Source organism: Tupaia chinensis, unplaced genomic scaffold (assembly GCF_000334495.1).
Source record: "Tupaia chinensis unplaced genomic scaffold, TupChi_1.0 Scaffold148012_1, whole genome shotgun sequence".
NCBI classification, from domain to species: domain Eukaryota; kingdom Metazoa; phylum Chordata; class Mammalia; order Scandentia; family Tupaiidae; genus Tupaia; species Tupaia belangeri.
Window position 1 is genome coordinate 859,109 of NW_006207862.1, and position 23,277 is coordinate 882,385.

The following is a 23,277-nucleotide window of genomic DNA, read 5'->3' on the forward strand; positions in this document are numbered from 1 at the left end:
CCGCGGGTGGTAACTTGCTTTCTGTCTCTGTCTTTCGGGCGAGTGCACGCACCCTATAGCAAAAACCTCTCAAAAAAATAAAAATAAAAATAAAATGTTTTAGCCTAACTAGTGTAATAGAATTCATGAATTTCCTATTATTATGAGAAGATATAGCTTTGGTGAGCCTCGAACATGTTCTCTATAGTTGAACCTGTGTAAATCTAGCCATCTCTGCTTGTTTATTAACTCCTTGAGGGATGAGGTCATGCAGTAGACTGCTCTGTATACTGCACAGTACCTCGCATGCTGCACGCCATAAGGCTGTTAACAAGTGTCTAATGACTTTGCTGATTTTCAAAGTAGGTTTTTCTGGGGCCATCAGATGGCATAGCAGTTATGTCGCTGGACTCCCACATGACTGACTATGGTTCGAATCTCAGACCCAGTGGCTTGAAAATCATGGCGGGTGTGTGTGCATGTGTGTCCAAGATCCCATGTGTCCAAAATCTCAGGAAGATAATGGAGAAGGCATTGCTGTGTGACCATCCCCCCAGGGGATGATTTCTCACTTTCCCTCTCACTGTCTCTGATCTCTCTCTCCAGTGAGTGAACATGCCTTAAGGCAAAAAGCTCTTTAAAAAAAAATAGGTGTTTTTATATAATAAAAATACTGCTACCCTGTAACCATTTCTCCCTTTGTAATATATGTGCTGGCTAATTTTCTTCAGATTCATGAACCAATATGATGTTAATCACTATCACATGAACATGGAATATTTTAGTCTGGTTTCTAATTATTATTATAATTGGTGAAACAAAAGACATTATTTTTAAGCTTGGAATTACATCTATTTCACAAAATTGATTTTTATAGAGGTTTTCTATGGCAAACCATATAAACAATTAAAAATATTAAGATGTATTTATTAATTTGTTCTTTATTTTTGCAATCAGAGTTTAGATGGGATCAGGTATGCAAGCACATGATAGCAGACTGTCGTTCATCCTCTTCCATCCATTTCAGATCATTGCTAATCAATCAAAGCACTGTTCCCGGGACCAGCAGATGACATAATAGTTATGTAATTGGACTCCCATGTATTCAACTACTGTTTGAGTCCTGGAACCAGCGGCTTCAAACTCAAACCAGGCGCATGTGCGTGTGTTCACAAAATCCCTAGATGAGAATAGAGGAGAAGGGATTAGGGCGTGGACATCCCCCCTGGGGGATGATTTCTCACTTTCTGTCTCTCTCTGTCTCTCCAGCGAGCACATGCGCCCCATCGCAAAAATCTCTCCTAAAACAAACAAACAAACAAGCACTCTTTCCTTCTGAACCCAGATAAAGACACAGAATCTTTCCCAACAAAGTTTGTTAAAACACTACCTGTTGATGAAAATTTAGGTAGAATTTGTAGCCTATTTGTCATCACTGGTCCACTAGATTTGTAAGGATCTTTCATTCATGAGTCTATGGACTAAAGGTAAAGCCACAGTTTCTGATTTCTTTTCAGTTTTTTCTTTTCTTTTCTTTTCTTTTTTACGATAGAGAGTATGTGCACACAAAAGAGAGAGAAGCACTGTTAATAGGCCTTGTCACACCTTGATCTCCTTTCCCCAGTTCTCCAGCTCCTCAGGGTCTTGGACTGTGGGCACCTGTATCTGGCATGTGTTCAGGATGACCTGGGGATTGGAACCCATGGTTGGCCATGTGCCTTTCAGGACTGCAATCCACTACAGACTGTGCCACCAAGACTGGGTCATGATTAATTTTAAGTTGTTGTTGTTATTTATAAATCTTCACTTTCTCCTAAGAAGCAACATGGCCCGGCTTTCTGGTTGAATATCTGTGTTACCGATTAACATATGTACTGACTCAGCCACTGCTTTCGCTATTCGTGAACATCGTTTGTGTGCATGATATTAGTGATCGTGGTTTTATTAAACCCATTTTGAAGATAAAGAAAACCAAGGCCCCAAGTGTCTATGTAACTGGACCAAAATCACTTTACTATTAATAGTTAGGCAGCAGGGCTAGTTCTAAAACCAGGTGTGTGAATTGCTGAGTGGAAGCGCCATACCTTATGCTGCATTGCTTTATAACACTAATGATTCTGTGTGTGTGTGTGTGTGTGTGTGTGTGTGTGTGTTTTCCCCTTTAGGCTGAAGATGAAAGTCAGCTTTCATTCCATGGCGTGGCTTATGTTAATATGGTCCCATTGCTGTATCCAGGTGTGAAGAGGATTCGGGGAGCTTTTCATGTTTATCCTTACCTAGACAGTACAGTCTATGAGAAGGTAACAATTATAAATGTATAAGTAGTAATACAATGATATTATAAAACTCCAAGTGAAAAACAACACAATTGAAAGAAGGAACAGACAATTTGACAATAATATTTAGATATTTCAATATTTTAATGTCAGTATTTGACAAGTATATAGAAATTCTGTGTTAGAAGAAGAAGGAAGAAGAAGAAGGAGCCAGCAGGTGGCATGGTTAAGGGCACTGGACTCCCACATGACCAACCGCGGTTCAAATTCTGGACCTGGAAAATGATTCTTTTAAAAAAAATGAAGAAGGAAAAAGAAGGAGGAGGAGGAAGGAGAAGAAAAAGAAAGAAACAGAAGGAAGAAGAAAGAAAGAAGAAATAATAATAAGAAGGGTGAGCAGGTGGTGTGGTGGTTAAGACTCTGGATTCCCACATAGCCAACCATGGTTTGAGTCCTGAACCTGACAGCTTGCTTTCTCACTTACTATCTCTTCTTCTTTCTCTCTCTGCTGAGCACACATGCCATATAACGGAATTTAAAACATAATAATAAATAAAAATAAATGAATGGTTCTTTTTTTTTTTTTGGAGAGGATTTCACTATAGGGCGAGTGCACTCACCAGACAGACAGAGAGAGACAAAGAGACAGAAAGTGAGAAATAACCCCCCCAGGGAGGATGGTCACTCTGCAATCCCTTCTCCTTCATTCTCCTCTCGGGATCTTGGGCACGCACGCACACGTGCCTGGCGTGAGTTTTAAGCCACTGGGTCTGGGATGCGAACCGCGGTCGACTACGTGGGAGTCCAGCGACATAGCCATTGCACTAACTGCTGGTTCCCAAAAATAAATGAACGATTCTTAAAAAAAAATTCTGTGTTAAATATAAGCTCACCGTATAACCCAGCGTATCATTCCTAAGAAATTACCTAAGAGAAATGAAAACCTGCATCCACACAAAGATAGGTGTATGAATGTTCATAGCAGCGTTATTTGTAATAACCAAAAATATAATAATCCAGATGTCTGCAACTGGTGAATGGATAAACAAAATGCCATGTAGGACCAATAGATGGCATAATGTTTACATCGCTGGACTCCTACATGGCTGACCTTGGTTCAAGTCCCAGACCTGGCAGCTTGACAGTCATGCTGCGTATGTTGTGTGTATGCCCAAAATCCCAAGAAGAGAATGGAGGGGGAGGGATTGGGCATGACTACCCCCCTTGGTGGTGATTTCTTGCTTTCTATCTCTCTTTGTCTCTCCCAGAAGCACACACACCCTGTAACCAAACCCTCTCTCTCGAAAAAAAAGTCATGCAGCTATAAAGGGAATAATATTTAGCAATGAAAAAGAATAAGCAACAGTAATATCCCAAACTATTGAATTGTGTTCTTTAAATGAATGAATGATATTAAATATGAATTATCTCTCCCTCTTTTTTTTTTTTTTCTTGAGAGGTTTTTGCCGTAGGGCACATACACTTGCCAGAAAGACAGAAAGAGACAGAAAGCGAGAAATCACCCCCCGGTAGTATGGCCATGCCACAATCCCTTCTCCTCCATTCTCCTCTCAGGATCTTGGCACGCACCACATGTGCCCGGCATGAGTTTAAGCCACTGGGTCTGAGACTCAAATCGTGGTCGACTACATGGGAGTCTAGCAACATAGCCATTATGCCAACTGCTGGTCCCAATATGAATTATATCTCAATAAAACTTTTTGATGGGCTGGCACTAGGAACTGAATCCCACATAGCTGACCACAGTTCAAATCCTAGCCCCAGTGACTTGAAAAGCACACCAAGTGTATGTGAGTACATGCCCCAAATCCTCATAGGCTGGAAAAATGTAGAAGAGATTGCAATGTGACCATGCCTTAGTGGGGAGTGCTTTCTCCCTTTCTGTTGCTCTCTGTCTCTTCATCTCTCTCTGGCAAGTGCATACACCCTCTGGCAATTAAAAAATATATATATGAACCATTGGTACATGTTATAACATGGATGAACCTCAAAGCACTATGCTAAGTTAAAGAAGCCATAGACAAAAGATTGCATATTTTTATACTAACTTACATGAAATAATCTCATTGTACAATATATCCCAGAGATATTAAAACTTGAAAAAGTTCGGATCTTTGTTTTCGTGATTTTTTTTTTTTTTGACACTTGCACATCCATGTTTATTGCAACATCGTTCACAATTTCTAAGACATAGAACCAACCTAAGTGTCTAAAAACTGATGACTGGGTTGAAAACCTGTGGCACATATATACCATGGAATATTACACAGTTATAAGTAACAATCAGATCCTGCCATTTGACTCAAAATGGATGACTATAGTGGGGCCACCAGGTGGCTTGGTGGTTAAGGCACTGGAATTCCCAAGTGGTTGACTGCAGTTTGAGTCCTGGACCTGGTGGCTTGCTCTCTCTCTCTCTTTCTCTCTCTCTGTCTTTCTCTGGCAAAATTTATGTGAAATAATAATAATAATAATAAATTAATTAAATAATTCTTTAAAAATGGATGAATATAGAAGATTTAATGTTTTAAAAAATTATTTATTTTATTCATTAATTTTATTTTAATTTGATCAGAGAGAGACACAGAGAGAGAAAGAGGGAAAGTGAGAAAGCAAGTCACCAGATCCAGGACTCAAACCGTAGTCGGCCATATGGGAGTATCCAGAGCCTTAACCACCACACCACCGGCTATACCCAAAGATTTAATGTTGAGCGAAGTGAGCCAGACTTTGTTTTGTTTTGTTTTTGTTTTAGAATTATTTAGTTTTATTTGTTGTTATTATTCAATTTGACCTGAGAGAGACACAGAGAGATAGAAAGATAGAGATAGTTTGAAAGCAAACTGTCAGGTCCAGGGTTCAAATGCTGGTCAGCCATGTGGGAGTCCAGTGCCCCAACCAACATGCCAGCCCCACGTGAGTCAGACTTTTTCTTTTTTTGGTAAAACCAGGCCACTTTAATGTTTTTGTACAGTTCAATAAAGAATCTTTTGATGACTGCAGATATGTAAGACCGGCTATATTCGGAAACATCAGTCATGATGGTTTTCCAGATGGTGTATCACCTTCAAAATTACAAGGAGTTACTTGTATGCAACTGCTATCAAACCAGTAAGACAGCATTTATGCATCCATCATTTTCAGGATTGTAACTTGAGCATATTTCACCCAAATAACCTTGTTGTGTCACACGGCCCAACTCGCTCACGTTCACCTCAATGACAGTACCTTTGGTGATAACACCTAAAGTTGTATATAGCGGGGATGAAGGATTTTTCTTTACACCATGTATTGCCAGACAAAAGGTGGCTTTCAGTTCAGGATGTGTTACGTGGGCCTTCTTGAAACGTAAGCCCATTAGCCTAATGAATCATTCATATTTAGGTGGTTCTCTAGTAAAGCCATCTCCAACAAAGCAGACTTTGTAACCATCCTTTTCCATACCTTTTTCTTTCTCTTTCCTGTTCAAATAACTTTTAATACTTCTGTTTCTCCCTGGGCTTGAACTTTTTGGGTAGAGGGACTTCCCATTTTCCTGCTCTCTCTTTCCGTTTTTGTTTAATCATATTGGAAAGTACTTTAGCTCGGGGCTGTCCTTCTCTGTCTAACAGATAGGTTGGTACTGCTCCTTGAGGAGTCTTTTCATCATTCTTTTATTTGGTGCTCCTCTTTTCATGCATCTTGATAGTCTTTTTCATTTATATTTTCTGAGCATGGCGCTGTTTATCATAGAGCTTAGCCTTCAGACCAGTCATCTTTTTTGCCTTTTTTTGAACATTCATGAGTCTCCCGACTTTCCTTCTTTCTCTTTTTCTCATGATAATCCAAACACTATCCATAGCGTTTACGTAATTTAGTATATTCGTTTTGTGTCATGGTGACAGCTGCAGAGTCCCCGGGAACAGCCACCCAGATGCAAAGAAGTTGTCAACTTTCAGGTCTTTGAGACCAACCTGAGCCAGACTTTTAAAGATACACATTGTAGGGACCAGCAGTTAGCATAATGGCTATGCCGCTGGCCTCCCACATAGTCAGCCGCGGTTCGCGTCCCAGACCCGGTGGCTTAAAACTCATGCCGGGCGCGTGTGCGTGCGTGCCCAAGATCCCGAGAGGAGAATGGAGGAGAAGGTATTGTGGTGTGGCCATCCCCCCTGGGGGGTGATTTCTTGCTTTCTGTCTCTCTGTCTCTCTCTGTCTGGCTGGCGAGCGCACGCACCCTATAGCAAAGAACTTCTGCAAAAAAAGAAAAAAGATACACATTGTATATTCTCACTCAATTTGTACTGAGGGTCTGAAAAAAATTATCTGATAGAGTTTTTATTTATTTATGTTTTTGGAGATGTTTTTGCTATAGGGCGCGTATGCTCGCCAGAAAGACAGAGAGAGACAGAAAGTGAGAAATCACCACCTAGGGGGGGTGGCCACACCACAATCCCTTCTCCTCCATTCTCCTCTCAGAATCTTGGGCATGACTGCACATGCGCCCTGCGTGAGTTTAGGCTACCGGATCTGGGACTTGAACCACTGTTGAGTACATGGAAGTTCAGTGACATAGCCATGACACTAACTTCTGGTCCCAAAGCTTTCTAATGATAAGAATTACGAGATACCAGAATCAAACCAGATTGTGAGGCCTTCTATTAAGACTTTAAATACTAGAGTAGGTAGCTCTCTCTGGTGGTTTTACCTGTTCTAGAAGTAGGGAAATACGATGAAGTATTTCAGGTTCCTTCTCACATTCTGATTCTATAATGTTGAATTATCTGAAAGACTAAAATGATGTTAAAAAATAATGCAGCAGGTGACATGGTGGTTAAGACACTGTACTCCCCATATGGTTGACCACAGTTTGAGCCTCTGACCTGGCAGCTTGAGAATCACACTGGACACATTTGCATGAGGGCCCAAAATCCTGAGAGGAGACTGGCGGAGAAGGGACTGTGGGGTGGCTCTCCCTCCTGGAGGGTGATTTCTCACTTTCCTTCTCTATGTCTCTGTGGGGAGTACACATGCCCTATGACAAAAACCTTAAATAATAATAATAATTTTAATAATTATAATGTGGCTTTCTTTCATTTGCCTGTGATTCATTGCATTTTTTTGGCTTCTTTTTAGACCAAGTGTTTATTCAGCTTGTTCCGGGATACTGGCCATCATTTAATTCATAATAATAAAATAGGAGGAATTAATTCTCCACTGTCCAAATCAGGTGTTTCTAAGAACCTTAAAGAAGATAAAACAGTGAGAGAAAAGGATATTGATGGAAGGCTTAAGCCTGGGGATGTGGTAGGTTGTTAAGAAGGTGATCGTTTTGCTTGTTTTTATTACATTCCGGAGGCTTGCACTTATCTCCTTTGATGAATTGTATCAATATCGTTTACATTTTGATGCAGTGTAATGGTCATTGTTGCTGCCATTGTGAAGGCCGTCTAAAAACTCAGTTTTGAGATGTGTTCCTTTTCTCCCGGCAGGCTCCTAGTATAAAATCTCAGAGTTCAGACACTCCCTTGGATGGTGAACCTCCTCTAACACACAATCCAGAAGGACAGGTAACAATGCATAAAGTTTTGGAAAGTTAGGTTTAAATCCATCAGCCGTTTACTCAGCAAGGCAGCTATAGTGATCAAAGCTCAAGGTAGGATGTCTGAGTTGTCATCCATTTTACCCATGATTATGACTTTGGGCAAATTTGTCTCTTTTTTTGGTCAGAGGGCAAATGTGCTTGACAGAGACAGAGAGAGGAAGAAAGTACCCTCAATGGGGCATGGTCACCCCACAATACCTTCTCTTCTCTTTCTGTGTCCTGTTGGGATTTGGGACACACATGTACATATGCCTGGCATGTTTTTCAAGCCTCTGAACTGTGCTGTTGGCCATGTGGGATCCAGCTCCCTTAAATATCAGGCCAGGGGGGCTGGCCCAAATTTCTGTGTCTTGTTGAGATTCTGAAATCAGCTCTTACCAGATTAACTTTTTTTTTTTAGAGGTTTTTGCTATAGGGCGCGTACACTCACCAGAAAGACAGAGAGACAGAAAGCGAGAAATCACCCCCCAGCGGGGATGGCCACTCCGCAATCCCTTCTCCTCCATTCTCCTCTCAGGATCTTGGGCACGCATACACATGCACCTGGCATGAGTTTAAGCCACCAGGTCCAGGACTTGAACCTTGGTCGACTACATGGGAGTTCAGTGACATAGCCATTACGCTAACTGCTGGTCCCGCCAGAGTAACTTTTAAGGTCCTTCCCAGCATTAACATTTTGTCTGTTATTAGTTAAGTACTATGAAAGACAAAAAGATGCATCATCTGCAGTGTTCATTCATCCGCCCTCAGGATACTTAGCCCTCTGGTGGTAGAAACAGGCTGATAAGTAACTGAGTGCAATGTATCATTTTGATAAGTTCTGTAATACAGACAAAAGTTCTGTGTGGGCTTAAGGGAGACAGATAAACATCTATTACAATGGGGCAGTTTCAGGGAAGTTTTCATGGAAGAGCTGCTATCTAAACTAAGCAGTGAAGGATGAAGAGAACTCTTTGCTAGATGAAGTTGGAGAGAAAGACATTTCAGGGCCAGGGAACAAACAGCTAGAGTCACGCAAGGCACAGAGAGAATCTAGAAGAGCAGTATTTAAGATACACCAGTCAGTTCAATGTATGGTGTAGAGAAAGGAAATAGGAAACAGGCCACAGAAGAACCTGGAAGGCTTGCTGAAAGTTTGGACTTCGGGCCAGCAGGTGGCATGGTGATTAGGGCTCAGACTCCCACATGGCCAACATGGTTCAAGTCTTGGACCTGACGACTTGCTTTCTCACTTTCCTTCTCTCTCTTCCTCTCTGCCTGTCTCTGGTGAGCATAGGTGCCCTATTACAAATTGTAATAATAATCATAATAAATAAAATTAAATAAATCTTTTATAAAAAGAAAGTTTGTGCTTTATTAATAGGTGATGAGGGTCTCTTCAGACCCTCTTAGAGTCTTACATCAAGGTTTTATTTTTTTAATATTGGGTTTTTTGTTTATTTATTTTTATTTATTTATTTTAATTTGACTGGAGAGGAACAGAGTGCAAGAGAGAGAGGGAAAGTGAGAAAGCAAGTCTCTAGGTCCGGGGCTTGAACCATAGTCACCCATGTGGGAGTCCAGCGCCCTCAACCACCATATCACCTGCCAGCCCAACATCAAAGGTTTTTAAAAGTCACATCTTAATAGAAACAAGACCTCATGTGTGTTTCAGGACAGAATTCTTTCAGGGAGTCAAGAGAGTGAAGGTAGGGTAGGACTACAGGTTTTTATTGTAGTACGGATGAGTGTTGACAGTTTTATTTAGGGCGAGGTTGTATGTAATAAAGTCAGAAAATTGTAGAGGCAAGATAATTAGGGAAGCTTTCGCGATGTTGAAGAAAAAAAGTTACAGATAACTCAGGTTTCATGTCTCACTTTGTGGAATGATGAGAATGCCACACGAGAAAAGTCAAGAGAGGCTGGTATGAGGGAAATGACACTTTCAGTTTTGGGTGGGTTGTACGAGGATGCAGGCAGAAATCTGAGTAGCAGTGTCCAGCAGCTGGACTGGTAGACTGTGGTGAGGAAGCTGTGAGTGGGAATGTAAGAATGTGATGAAGAGGGGCCAGCAGGTGGCATAGTGGTTAAGGAGCTAGACTCCCACCTGGTCAGCCATGGTTTGAGTGACAGACCCAGTGGCTTGAAATTCACACTGGTCATGTGTGCCTGCATACCCGAAATCCCAGGAGGAGAGTGGAGCAGGGACTGTGGCATGTCCCGCCACCAGGGGTATTTCTCACTTTTGTCTCTCCGTCTCTCTCTGTCTCTGGTGAGTACATGTGCCCTATAGCAAAAATCTCTCTCAAAAGAAAAAAAAAATATATATATATATATCTGCAGGACGCATGAGAGAGGGATTCTGGAAGAAAGGATGGCATTCACTTAAAACAGTTCAAGGAAAGTATTATGAGAAGGTTAAACAGCTGAGGGAGCTGTTACCAAGAATGAAGTTGTAACTCCTCTCCTCCAAGAGATGACCACTGTTGCTTTGTTTTTTGAAGTTTTTTTTATATGTAAAAAAATGTTTTAGAATTAGTCCTATAGCACAGAGGTTAAGGACTCTGGACCCTACGTGACTGACTGTGGCTCAAATCCTAGCTTGGGAGGCTCGAGAAACATGCTGAGTACATGTGCATGTGTGTCCCAAATCCTGATGGAATGGAGAAATGGAAGAAAAAGGATCGTGGTGTGACCATACCTCACCGGGGGATGCTTTTTCCCTTTTCTCTTTCTCTCTCTCTCTGGCAGGGACCCACTGACAAAATTTTTTTAAAAGATGGAAATTATAATTGTAGCAGTTGAGATCATACTTTATTTATGTGTGTGTGTGTGTGTGTGTGTGTTGGGTCATCAGAAAAGTCATGATGTATTTTTCCATGTTTTTCTATGCAAACATGTGTCATGATTTTTCCAACGGCCATATGTGTGTGTGTGTACACACACACACACACACACACACACACACATATATATATATATATAGAGAGAGAGAGAGAGAGTTAAATAGTTATGTGTTGATTATATAGTTTTCTCACTTAAATTGTGAGCATTCTCACTTAAATTGTGAGCATTATATTACTAAATTTTTTTCATAAATATCTTTTTTTCTGGAAATATTAAATGGGACAAAATGTCGTTCCAGCAATACGTAGAAGCAGGGACATATATTGTGTTGGAGATTCAGCTGGATAAAGCCTTGGTTCCAAAGCGAATGCCAGACGAGCTGGCCAAAAGGTATGCAGTGTGGTTCTCATACTTGTTTTGTACAAAAATTTAGTTATAAGTAAGAGGAAATCAGTTTCTTCCCATAAATGCACTTTTCCCTGGGCTAAGTAGTAAGTTTCTATTTTTTTTTCTTCCAGATGAAGCTTCTTTTATTATTGTTCTTTCCTTAGGAAAATATATGGTATACTTACTACAGTATATTTCAGAAAACTGAGATGAGCAAGAAAATATTTAGAGGGCTAGCACATGGCATAGAGGTTAATACAGCTGAATCCCACCTGGCCAACTATGCGGTTTGATTCCCAGATCCAGCCTCTTGAAAAACACACTGAGTGTGTGTGTACATGCCCCAAATCCTGAGAATGGAAGAGAAGGGATTATGGTGTGGCTATCCTCCCAGGGGATGCTTTCTTACTTTCTCCCTTTCCCTGTCTCTGTTGTATCCGGCAAGCACACACGTCATATAGCAAAACTTAAAAAGAAAAAAGGAAGTATATAGAAACAACCAGATTGCTACTCACCACTTTTACAGTGATAACTACTTTTATTTTATTTTATTTCTTAATTTCCAGAGGGCACATGCAATCACTGGAGAGAGAGAGAGAGAAAACTTCTCATGGGGAATGGTCACACCACTATCCCTTCTCCTCCATCTCTCCCTCTTTTGGAATTTTGGACACACATGCATATGCATCTAGGATGCTTTTCAAGCCATTGAGACTGGGACTTGAACTGCACAGTAAGCCATGTGGTATCCAGCCATCTTAACAACCATGCCATTGGATGGCCCAATAACCACATTCTTTAAAAGAATTATTTTATTTAACTTTATTTATTTATTCATTTTAATTTGACCAGAGAAGGACAGAGTGTGTGTGTGAGAGAGAGAGAGAAAGACACCAGGTCTGGGGCTCAAACCACGGTTGACCATGTGGGAGTCCAGTGCTCTTAACCACCATGCCACTTGCCAGCCCCCAATAACCATTTTTAATACCTTGGTGTCTGTACTTCTGGACTTTTCAGTTGTTGTTGTTACAGGGCACATGTGCTCTTCAGACAGAGACATGTGCCAGGTGTGAGACTCAAACTGGTCAGCCATGAGTCTGGTGCCTTAACCACTATGCCACCTGCTAACCCCTATATTGCACAAACATGCACACGTGCACATACGTCACATGTACACATATGTAACGTAAAGAACTATTTTTATTGGGTCATCAGGTTGCACGGTGGTTAGGGCACTGGACCCCCACGTGGCTGACTGCAGTTTGGGTCCCAGACCCAGCAGCTTGAGAACTATGCAGGGCACATGCACGTGTATGCTAAAATCCCAGAAGGAAAATGGAGAAGAGATTGCGGAGTGGCCATCCCCTGCGAGGGGTGAGTTCTCATTTTCCCTCTCACTGTCTCTCTGGAGAGTGCATGTGCCCTATGGCAAAACCTTTTTTTAAAAAAAAAGATATTTTTATTGTACCTTTCTTGTACTATAGGTCTTTGCTTGTGTGTAACTAGAAATTTTTGCATTTCATCTAGGTTATCCGATTTGTTGGCATACAATTGCTGATAGTGTTCTCTTATAATTCTTTTTGTTTCTGTAAAATTGGTCGCAATGTCCTCACTTTTATTTCTGATGTTAGTAATTTGAGTCTTTCTTTTTTTCTTTGTTTGGTTAAAAGGTTTGTCAGGAAAAAAAAAAAAGACTTGTCAGTTTTGTTGATTTCTTGGAGGACCAACTTCATTTTGTTGATTTTCTCTATTGTTTTTCTATTCTCTATTTTATTTGTCTTCACTTTAATTTTTTTTCTAATTTGCCAGAGTGCATACACACTTACTAGAGAAAGACATGAGAGAGAGAGAAGAAAGAAAAAAGCACAGTGGTTAAGGGAGTTAGATTTTTTGGGGGGCGGGGAGAGGTTTTTGCTATAGGGCGCGTGCGCTCACCAGAGAGACAGAGAGAGACAGAGAGATAGAAAGCAAGAAATCACCCCCCGGGGGGATGGTCACGCTGCAATCCCTTCTCCTCCATTCTCCTCTCGGGATCTTGGGCACGCATGCACACGCGCCCAGCGTGAGTTTAAGCCACCGGGTCCGGGACTCGAACCACGGTCGACTACATGGGAGTCCAGAGATATAGCCTTTACACTAACTGCTGGTCCGAAGGGAGTTAGATTTTTTAAGGAAAAAAACAATGTAGTCACTCTTCATTTCCTACCAACCACTATGCCAACACCCCTGTTGTTGAACCAAGTGTTTATTCTTTTTTTATTATTTTTATGCCTGAGCATGCATGGAGGCAGCACAGAGAGGAGACAGAGACAGAGAGAGAGAGAGAGAGAGAGAGAGAGAGGGAGAGAGAGAGAAAGCACCCCCAAATGGATCCTAGTCATGCCACAGTCCTCTATTTCTCCAGTTCTCCACCGCATCAGGATCGTGGGTGTTTGCATATGTGCATGCCCGGGATGGGGCTGACAGGTTGTGTGGGTTCTGGCTTCTGTGCATTGCTTAAGAGCTGTTACTGTGGGGCTGGCTCGTGGTTTATTTGTTTTCGTTTTCACCATATGGTGCGTGTACTTGCTGGAGAGAGACAGAAAGAAAGGAAAAATGAGAAATCACCTCCCTAGGGGTGTGGCCACGCCACAGTGCCTTGTCCTCCATTCTCCTTTGAAGATTTTGGGCATACGTGCACCGGCACCTGGCATATTTTCCAAGCTGCGGGGTCTGGAACTTGAACTGCACACTCAGCCATGTGGGATCCAGCTGCCTTGACCATCACGCTACCTAGCTGGCCTTGGCCCATGTTTTTAATACAGCATTCTAAAATGATTGCATTAAATCAGAGGTCAATTCTTTTAACTCCTTTGCTTAGAATACCAGTGATTCCTCATCAAACTGAGTATCAAAGCCCTTACAATGACAGACATATTCTGCGTATAGTTTGCCCTTGCTTTTTCATGGCAGCCAAACTGGTATCCCTGCTGTTCCTCACACGTGCCAGGCACATACTTGCAGAGTTCCCTTGTCTGAAATGTCCTTATCCCAAGTGTCTACATGATTTGCTTTCTCATGTCCCTCAGGTCTTCACTCATATATTGTCATCGTGAGGTCTTCCCCGATTAAATAGGCTCCTAGACTCTACCAACCTCAGTCCCGAGATAGTCTATCTGCCTTCCTACATTATTTTTCTCCATGGCATGTATTAATTGAATATTTATCTTAGGTATTTGTCTTATTTATTACCTTTCTTTACCTACTGGAATGTAGGCTCCATGAGGGTAAGAATTTTTGTCTATTTTCTTTAATACTCTATCCTCAGGCCTAGAGAAGTACCTAGTGGACAATAAGCACTTGGTATGTGTGTGTATATATACATATTTATATTTAGTATATTTATATTTCACTTACACATATATGATATTGATGGGGTTGTCATAAAAGTCATGATGTATTTTTCTGTTTTTTTTTAATTCAAAAATGTATTGTGACTTTTCTGATGACCCAATATGTTTCGTGTATGTATATGTATGTATATATATACTTCTGTTTTGTTTTGTTTTCTACAAGGCATGTGTACTCAAGGAGAGAAACACAGAGAGAGAAAGGGAAAGGAAGAAAGCACCCCCCTAGGGGGAATGGCCACACTGCTTTCCTTCTTCATTATCCTCTTGGAATTTTGCTCGTGCATACACACGTGCCTGTCATGTTTTTCAAGCTGCTAGGTCAGGACTCGAACTACAGAATTGGCCATGTGGGATCTAGCCACTTTATACTTTTAAATGTTGGAATCATCTGGATATATTACATATTAAAACAAATAAAATTGGGCCAGTCCCATAACCTAGTGACTAAGTGACTAAGGGAGCCAGATCCCTTATGGCTGACTGTGGTTTGTATCCTGGTCCGGGTGGTTTAAAAAACATGCCAGGTGTGTGTGCATGCATTTCCAAAATCCTGACAGGATGGAGAAGTGGAGGAGAAGGAATTGTGGGGTAACCGTAATGAGAGCGGGGGTGCTTTCTCTCTCTCTCTCTCTCTGTCTCCCTTTCTCTTGTGGATACACATGTCTTCTGACAATTAATGAATAAATTAATGAGTGAATGGAATTAAAATGAGTAATTCTGAACAGAGGTATATAATTACTTAGGACCTATTAAGGAAAAACCGAATTTGTGCGTTTGATTGTGGCCTTCAAGGCAGTACATACTTTATCAGGAATCTGAAAGTGTGAGGACAAAGAATTCTAATTCCTTCTAGGTTTGTGTAAGGTTTTTTGTAATGCAAGGTGGAAATTTTGGTATAAGTAGTTTGACTGACAAAATGTGTTTTCTTACTTGCCCTAAAGTCTGATGGCACTGCTGTAATTTAATGTAATCCTATAAATTATAACCAAGAGAGCCTTTTAATCTTACATAGGGAGGAAAGAAAACTTTTCACTTGCCTGTACCACCCAGGTTTCCAAATCTTTGTGCTTTCAGATGCCCTATTGAACGTCCCTAAAGCATGACACCCGTTTCTTTCCAACCCCCTGGTCAAGCAGCCACTTGTGCACAACAGCAGTTTTTGGAAATGCATAAGGGTAAAGCCAGGGTTCAAATCAGCCAAAAGTACCACCTAGATATTCTGAGCGACTGCCTCCTGGCTCCCTTCCTGCATGAAGGGAGCACATAGCCATGCTCTGCGCTGTGGGGTTCACTCCTAAGGTTTTGCATGAGAGGACATCAGTGTTCGTGTGTGATCAGTAACAGACCTTCCCCATGCACATTCTCTGGAGTGGGATATAAAAGAACGTAAACCTGCAGATAATAGTGGGTTTTGTTTTTTGTTTCTTCTGATTCAGGGTTAAGGAAATGATTCCTCCAAGGCCTCCCCTTACCCGTCGGACAGGAGGAGCTCAGAAGGCAAGTGGGAAAGCCAAGATGAAACTATAAATAATAGGTGTTGAATGCATGCACTTGAAAATGGCAATGTATTTTCAATATATCTTCCAGAAGGAGTGAAAACTTATTTGAAGCTTCACATATTTTCATTTCTGTTTCCATTTGCAACCAGTGGCATACAGTGAAAAGCACAATGTTTAATCTTTGGCAGGTGGTCTCTGATTTGGGAAGAAAAGAGCAGTTTATATCTAATATATTATTTATTTATTTATTTATTCATTCATTCATTCATTCATTCATTCATCCATTCCTTTAATTTGACCAGAGAGAGACACATGGAGAGAGAGCAAAGTGAGAAAGCAAGCCACCAGGTCCAGGACTTGAACCATGGTTGGCCATGTGGGAGTGTCCAGCGCCTTAACCACCACGCCACCTGCTGGTCCCTATTTAATATATTATTGAACATAAAAAAACCAACCCAGTCTTAGATTTCCAACTGTAGTCTTGACCTCATTATTTCCCTCCTCCCCCGAGAGATTTTTGCTATAGAATGCATATGCACTCACTGGAGAGACAGAGACAGAAGGCAAGAAATCACCCCCTGGAGGGATGGCCATGCCACAATCCCTCTCCTCCATTCTCCTATCAGAATTTTGAGCACACACACACGTACTCGGCGTGAGTTTTAAGCCGCTGGGTCCAGGATTCGAACTGCAGTTGACTATGTGGGAGTCCAGCAACATACCCATTACGCCATCTGCTGGTCCCTAGTCTTGACTGCTTTAAGGCCTCTTTACCAGAGGTTTTATATTTTCCTAGGCTGTGAGTGACTACCACATGCAGATCAAGAACATTTCTAGAGCCATTCTAGATGAGTACCACAGAATGTTTGGAAAGCAAATGGCCAAACTGGGGAGTGAGGTGGATAGTGAAACCCTCGAGGAGCAGAAGTGCCAGCTCAGCTATGAACTGAACTGCTCTGGAAAATACTTTGCTTTCAAAGAACAACTCAAGGTAAAACTTTCATCTACTTAATTATTCACTTTTTTTTTCAAAAATGGAACTCCTTCTCTACATGTCAAGTTAATGTTTCTTTCTCTGATTGTGTTTAGCTGTTCTCCTGCTTTGCTTGCTAGTGATGCAAAGAACTAAGTTCTCTATGATAGAATGTAGGAGAAGCTCCACTCCTACAGATTCTTGGAATCATTTAGTATCTGTTCCGAGCTTTTAAGACACTAACTGGCCTGGGACCAGCAGATGGCACAATGGCTATGTCGTTGGACTCCACATAGTTGACTGTGGTTTGAGTACTGGACCTGGTGGCTTAAACTCATGCCAGGCACATGTGCGTGCATGCCTAAGATCCCAAGAGGAGAATGGAGAAGGGATTGTGGTGTGGCCCTCCCCCCTGGGGGGTGATTTCTTGCTTTCTGTCTCTCTCTCTTTCTCTGTCTTTCTGGTAAGCACACGTGCCCTATGACAAAAACCTCTCCAATAAATAAGTAAATAAATAGAGAAAAAGACAATAGCTGGTCACTTGAAGCTAAACCAGATTTCGGACCAGATTTCGTGTTGCTCTATGAAGCAACTCGAGATACAGGAGAAACTCTATCTGGTACTGACTCTAACAAATGATCTGTCTCCCAATCTTTCAACTTCTCTTTCTCTAGGCCATGAATCCCTGGGGCTTGAGAAATATTTACTTAATAATAATTTATTGAATAATAATGGTAACTTGTACTGAGTGTTTGCTGTATGCCAGGCAAATTTGTAATACTTTATATTTTACTAATTTAATCCTCACAACAACTCAAGTGGGCAGGTACTTCCCATTTTACAGATGGAGAAATATAACATTAGTTAGTTAAGTAATTTACCAAAGATCACAGAGATAGTAAAGGTCAAATATGAGGGGCCAGCAGATGGCGTAGCAGTTATGTTGCTGGACTTCCACATGGCTGACTATAGTTCAAGTCCCAGACCTGGTGATTTGAAACTTATTCTGGGCTCGTTTGCATGTAAGCCCAAGATCCCAAGAGGAGAACGGATTGCAGCATAGCCATCCCCCCCAGGGGTGATTTCTCACTTTCCCTCTTACTGTCTCTGTTTCTCTGATGAGCACATGTATCCTACAGCAAAAACCTATTTTTTAAAAAAGGATGTGATTCAAATTTAGGCATTCTGGTTCCAGAACTCTTATTTATTTATTTGTTGATTGCCATAGAGCACACATGCTTGCTGGAGAGATACAGAGAGAGGGATAGTAAAAAATCATCTCTTGGGGCAGTGGTCATACTGCAGTCTTTTCTCCTCCATTGTCTTCTTGGGACTATGGATATACATGCACATGTACCTGACATGATTTTCAAGCTATGGGATCTGGGGCTCAAACCACAGTTGGCCATGTAGAAGTCCAACTCTTTAACCACCATGCCACCTGCTGGCCTCTAGAACTCACTTTTTTTAAAAAAGAATTAATCAATTTATTTATTTATTTATTATTATTATTATTTAATTTTGCTACAGGGTTCATGCATTCACCAGAGAGAGGGAAAGTAAGAAAGCAAGCCACCAGGTCCAGGACTTGAACTACGATTGGCCATGTGGGATTCTAGCTCCTTAACCACTGCACACCTGCTGGCCTCAGAACTCACATTCTTAACTACTACACTACACTGCCTCTGTATGCATATTTACGACATGTCCTGTACTATACTAAAGAACTACAAAGAAAGTACATGGAAGTAATAATGTGAAAAACAATGCTCGTGGAGGCAAGAGGGTATTCTCAGTAAGTGATGTAGTCATCTCTGCTGTCTTGTTCTACCTTTGTTCCTGGGTGGCCTTGGATATTTATCTTTCTGTGCTTCATTTTTTTTTAATCAAACAATGAAGGACAATATTAATATTATTAGTTGAGATCATTATAAAAACTAAATAATATAACTTATGAAAAGTACATAGTATAAAGTTTGGTAATAATGTTAGCTTAGAGAGAAAATAAAAAAGAAGCAGCAGCTGCTCTGACCATAGTCCCATGCTATGGTTTTTATTTGCGAAGTATTTTAAACTTCTATACCTTTGGCTTCTCAGTCATCTTCTGCAGTGCAGTAATAATACCAGAGTTATCTGTCCACTTAATAAATGAGGAAACTGAGGTATACCAAAGTGTAAAATAATGTATAATGATAGGTCAGCAGGTGGCGTGGTGGTTAAGGCACTGAACTCCCACAGGGCAGACTGCGGATGGAGTCCCAGAACTGGTAGCTTGCTTTCTCATTTTCTCTCTCTATCTGGTAAGAGTGTGTGCCCTATAGCAAATTAAAAAAAAAAAAAAAATGGTGGCCAGAGGGTGGCGTGGTGGTTGATGTGCTATACTCCCACGTGGGGGACTGTGATTCAAGTTCTGGACCTGGCAGCTTGTTTTCTCACTTTCCCTCTCTTTCTGTGTCTCTCTCTGGTGACTGCACATGCCCTATAGCAAATTAGAGGGAAAAAAAATTTGTTTAATTAAATAAATAATTATTTAAAAATAATAATTTATAATGTTGGACAGCAGTAGCATTAGAATCAGCATCCCAGTCTCTGGACTTTTAGACAAGACCTCCCTCCCTTTTTCCCTTAAACCATAATGGCCACTATGAGAAACATAAACACAAACTTAATGCCAAGGTTTTCTTCAGTTTTATGACTCCTTTTACACATTATGAGTCCTGCATTGTCCCTATTAACAATGATGGCAATGACAAGGAATGAAGAACTCATTCAGAATATGTTGATTAAGGGGAAATCAGAGAGCCAAAAGTCTAACAAACCCTGAGGGAGAAATTAGTCACTTTCTGAAGTTGTGATATGCTTAGACCAGAAGCCCTAGAGAGAGACCTGTGCAGTCAGCATGGTGCTGGGCTGTTACAGATGGGTGATGTGTGTGTCTTGCAGCATGCTGTGGTAAAGATTGTGAGAGAGAAATATTTAAAGACGACATCATTTGAAAGCCAAGAAGAACTGCAGACATTTATCAGTGAGCTCTATGTGTTCTTGGTAGACCAGATGCACATGGCCCTAAACCAGGTAGGTACTAAGAACTGAGAGTGTTTCTTTTCTTTGTAAAGAATCATGGTCTCCTCTGAATGGATTCTTTTTATCCTTGTTTCCTTTCTTTATTTAACAAATATTTATGGGGACTGGCGGGTGCTGTGATGGTTGCGGCACTCCCATATGGTTGACCACGGTTCAAGTCCCAGTCCTATGGCTTGGCATTAACTAGTGATCAGAAGTTCTCTTTGGGCCATCTCAAATCTGGCTTTACTCTCCACATTCCTTAGCAACTGTACTTGTTAATGTCATTGATACAATTTTTACTTTTAATTAAAGCATTTTTGGGCAGTCTTCCTTGGACCATAGCTTCTGACCCAGGATATTACACCAGACCTGCCTCCCAATCTGGGTGTTTAGGATATAATCTTTCCTGTTTTCTTCCTGCCTTTCTGGCTGTCTCAAAAGTTTCCTTCATGGGGGCTGGCAGGTGGCATGGTGGTTAAGGGTGCTGGACTCCCACATGGCTGATGGCAGTTCAAGTCCCAGACCTGGCAGCTCACTTTCTCACTGTCCTTCTCTCTTTCTCTGTCCTTCTCTGGTTAAAATAAATAAATAAACAAAGTTAAATAAAACTTTTTAAAAAAAGTTCCCTTTATGGGATCCATTAGTCTATATATCTCACTAAAAGTATAGACCTGTGTTTCAATTTTTACCATTAGTCTTCTTTCCTGTTTTTCTATGTTTAAAGACCTCAGGTAATGCTTTCCCGCCTTTTTCATGTCAATGATGCCTAAAAAATTAGCATGTGTGCCTTATACACTAACGAAAATGAAAGAAGGTGTTTAAAGTGACCTGCAAAAGGACTCTGATGGCCCTGAGAGTTAGGGAGAGTTGTTTCCACACTAAGCACTTTTGACTTACCTTTGTGAGCTCAGACTTTTTTTTTTTTATGAGCTTTTTGCTGGAGAGAGAGACAGAGACAGAGACAGAGAGAAAGTGAGAAATCACCCTCCTGGAGGGGTGGCCTGGCCACAATCCCTTCCTCTCCATTCTCCTCCTGAGATCTTGGGCATGCATGCACACGTGCCACAGGGTCCGAGATTTGAACCACGGTCAGCCTTGTGGGAGTCCAGCAATGTAACCATTGTGCCTTCTGCTGGCCCTGAGCTCAGACATTTGATACTTGGATAGCTGAGCTTCTCTTTCATTCTTGATATTTCTCTCTTGGTTCATTTTCATTCTCTTACTGTATTGAAAAGACTGCAAGAAACGTTAATGTCATTTTAGATGTCATGACTTGGTCCCACATCAATTTATTCTTATAAAACCTCTCTATTTATAAATGTTTCATTTTGTCTGCCTAACATCTTGATGTTGACCAGACCATGCCAGATGATGTCCAAAGCACTGTTTCAACCATTTATACAAGCAATGATCAGCTTCGACTCTTTGCGTATGAAGCCGAAGTCAATGAGAACTTTGAGATGGCAGCAGTATATTATAAAGAGGTAATGAAACATCTTCCCAGTGATTGTTGTTACTATTTATGAAATATGGATAAACAAGTAGTCATTCTTAATTACTTAAAATAAAATTAGTGAAAGGGTAGAACACATATCAGTAAAACACAGAATACAAACATAGGTCCACAGAAATAAGATAATTTGGTTTTTAACAAAGGCATAAAATAAATTCAATGGAGAAAGGACAGGTTTTTCTTTTTGGGTTTTTACCTTAGGGTCAGTGTGCTGGCAGGGATGAGAGGGTGGAGGGAAGGGGAAAGAGACAGAGACAATGAGAGGGAAAGTAAGAAATTACTACAGATCTAAAAATAAAACATTAAACCAAAACTTTTAGAACAAACATAGGAGAAAATTTTCTTGACTTAGAATTAGGTGAAGAGTTCTTGAGCATGACACGAAAACATAATATTGGGTCATAATAGTTTAAAAAAAGTGACAAAATGTTCATTAAAATGACCTTTTGCTCAATTAAAGACATAAGAGAAATAAAATTATAGATTAGGTGAAAATGTTTGAGAAAAAAACATCTGACAAAGGACAAGTTCTCAAACTCAGTATTTGTGTAAAGCATTTGTTTGAGTATCAATTTTTAATAATATGGGGTATATACCTGAGAATGAAATTGCTGGGGCTAGTAGGTGGCACAGTGGTTAAGGTGCTGGACTTTCACAGGGCTGATCACAATTCGAGTCCTAGAACTAGTGGCTTGCTTTCTCACTTCCTCTCTGACTCTCTGGTGAGCACACGTGCCCTATAGCAAAAATTTAAAAATAAATAAATAAATGAAATAAAATAAATAAAAGATATTTAAAAATAATGAAATTTCTGGGACATATGGTAATTTTATATTTTGCTTTGTAAAGATTTTGAAGATTTCAGGAACCAGCAGTTAGCATAATGGCTATGTCACTGGACTCCCATGTAGTTGACAGTGGTTCGAGTCCCGGGCCCGGTGGCTTAAACTCATGCCGGGCGCGTGTGTGTGCATGTCCAAGATCCCGAGAGGAGAATGGAGAAGAAGGGATTATGGTGTGGCCATCCTCATTGTGTGGGGGGGTGATTTCTCGCTTTCTGTCTCTCTGTCTCTCTCTGTCTTTCTGGCGAGTGCACTCTCCAAAAAAAAAGGAAAAAAAAAGATTTTGAAGATTTCCATCAAGTTTTTTTTTATATCTTCTTTTTAAAAATTATTTAATTCAATTTATTGTTATTATTAATATTGTTATTATAATTTTCATTTGACCAGAGAGAGAGAAAGAGAAAGGGAGAAAGTCAGCCGCTAGGTCCAGGACTTGAGCCACAGTCAACCATGTGGGAGTCCAGCAGTGTAACCATTATGCCATCTGCTTGTTTCTCAAAGTTTTTTGTTTTTTTTTTTAAGTTTGCTCTAGGGCATGTCCACTAGCTAGAGACAGAGTGAGAAAGAGAGAGGGAAAGTGAGAAAGCACCCCACAGTGGTCATGCCGCTGTCCCGCTGTCCCTTCTCCTCCATTCACCTCAGGATTTTGGCCACACATGCATATGCACCCAATGGGATTTTCAAACATTTGAGTGCAGGACTCAAACCACTCTGCTGGCCATGTGGAATCCAGCAGCCTTAAACTCTTGCCACCTGCTGGCCTCCATTTTTAGAGTTTTATTTATTAAAAGAGGAGAGAGAGAGAGATAAGGCCTCATCGTATTGCAGTCCTCCCTCTAGTCTCCCAGCCAGTCAGGGTCACAGGTGTGCGTGGGTGTGCCTGGCATGTTCAAGTCAACCAAGGGTCTGAACCTAGGCC

At 40.9% G+C, this 23,277-nt stretch overlaps 1 protein-coding gene across 6 annotated transcripts in view; it reads left to right on the top strand.

Annotated features, from left to right (window-relative positions):
* The window catches only part of CFAP70 (cilia and flagella associated protein 70), a 93,871-nt gene that overhangs the window by 41,396 nt on the left and 29,198 nt on the right, over nucleotides 1-23,277 (top strand). For all 6 annotated transcript variants that reach the window (XM_027768901.1, XM_027768899.1, XM_027768900.1 and 3 more), the window contains 8 exons: nucleotides 2,145-2,279; nucleotides 7,392-7,562; nucleotides 7,748-7,825; nucleotides 10,985-11,076; nucleotides 15,902-15,962; nucleotides 16,761-16,955; nucleotides 19,881-20,012; nucleotides 21,362-21,487. In XM_027768901.1, coding sequence (XP_027624702.1) covers nucleotides 2,145-2,279; nucleotides 7,392-7,562; nucleotides 7,748-7,825; nucleotides 10,985-11,076; nucleotides 15,902-15,962; nucleotides 16,761-16,955; nucleotides 19,881-20,012; nucleotides 21,362-21,487 — 990 coding nt within the window. The remainder of the gene's footprint in view (nucleotides 1-2,144; nucleotides 2,280-7,391; nucleotides 7,563-7,747; nucleotides 7,826-10,984; nucleotides 11,077-15,901; nucleotides 15,963-16,760; nucleotides 16,956-19,880; nucleotides 20,013-21,361; nucleotides 21,488-23,277) is intronic.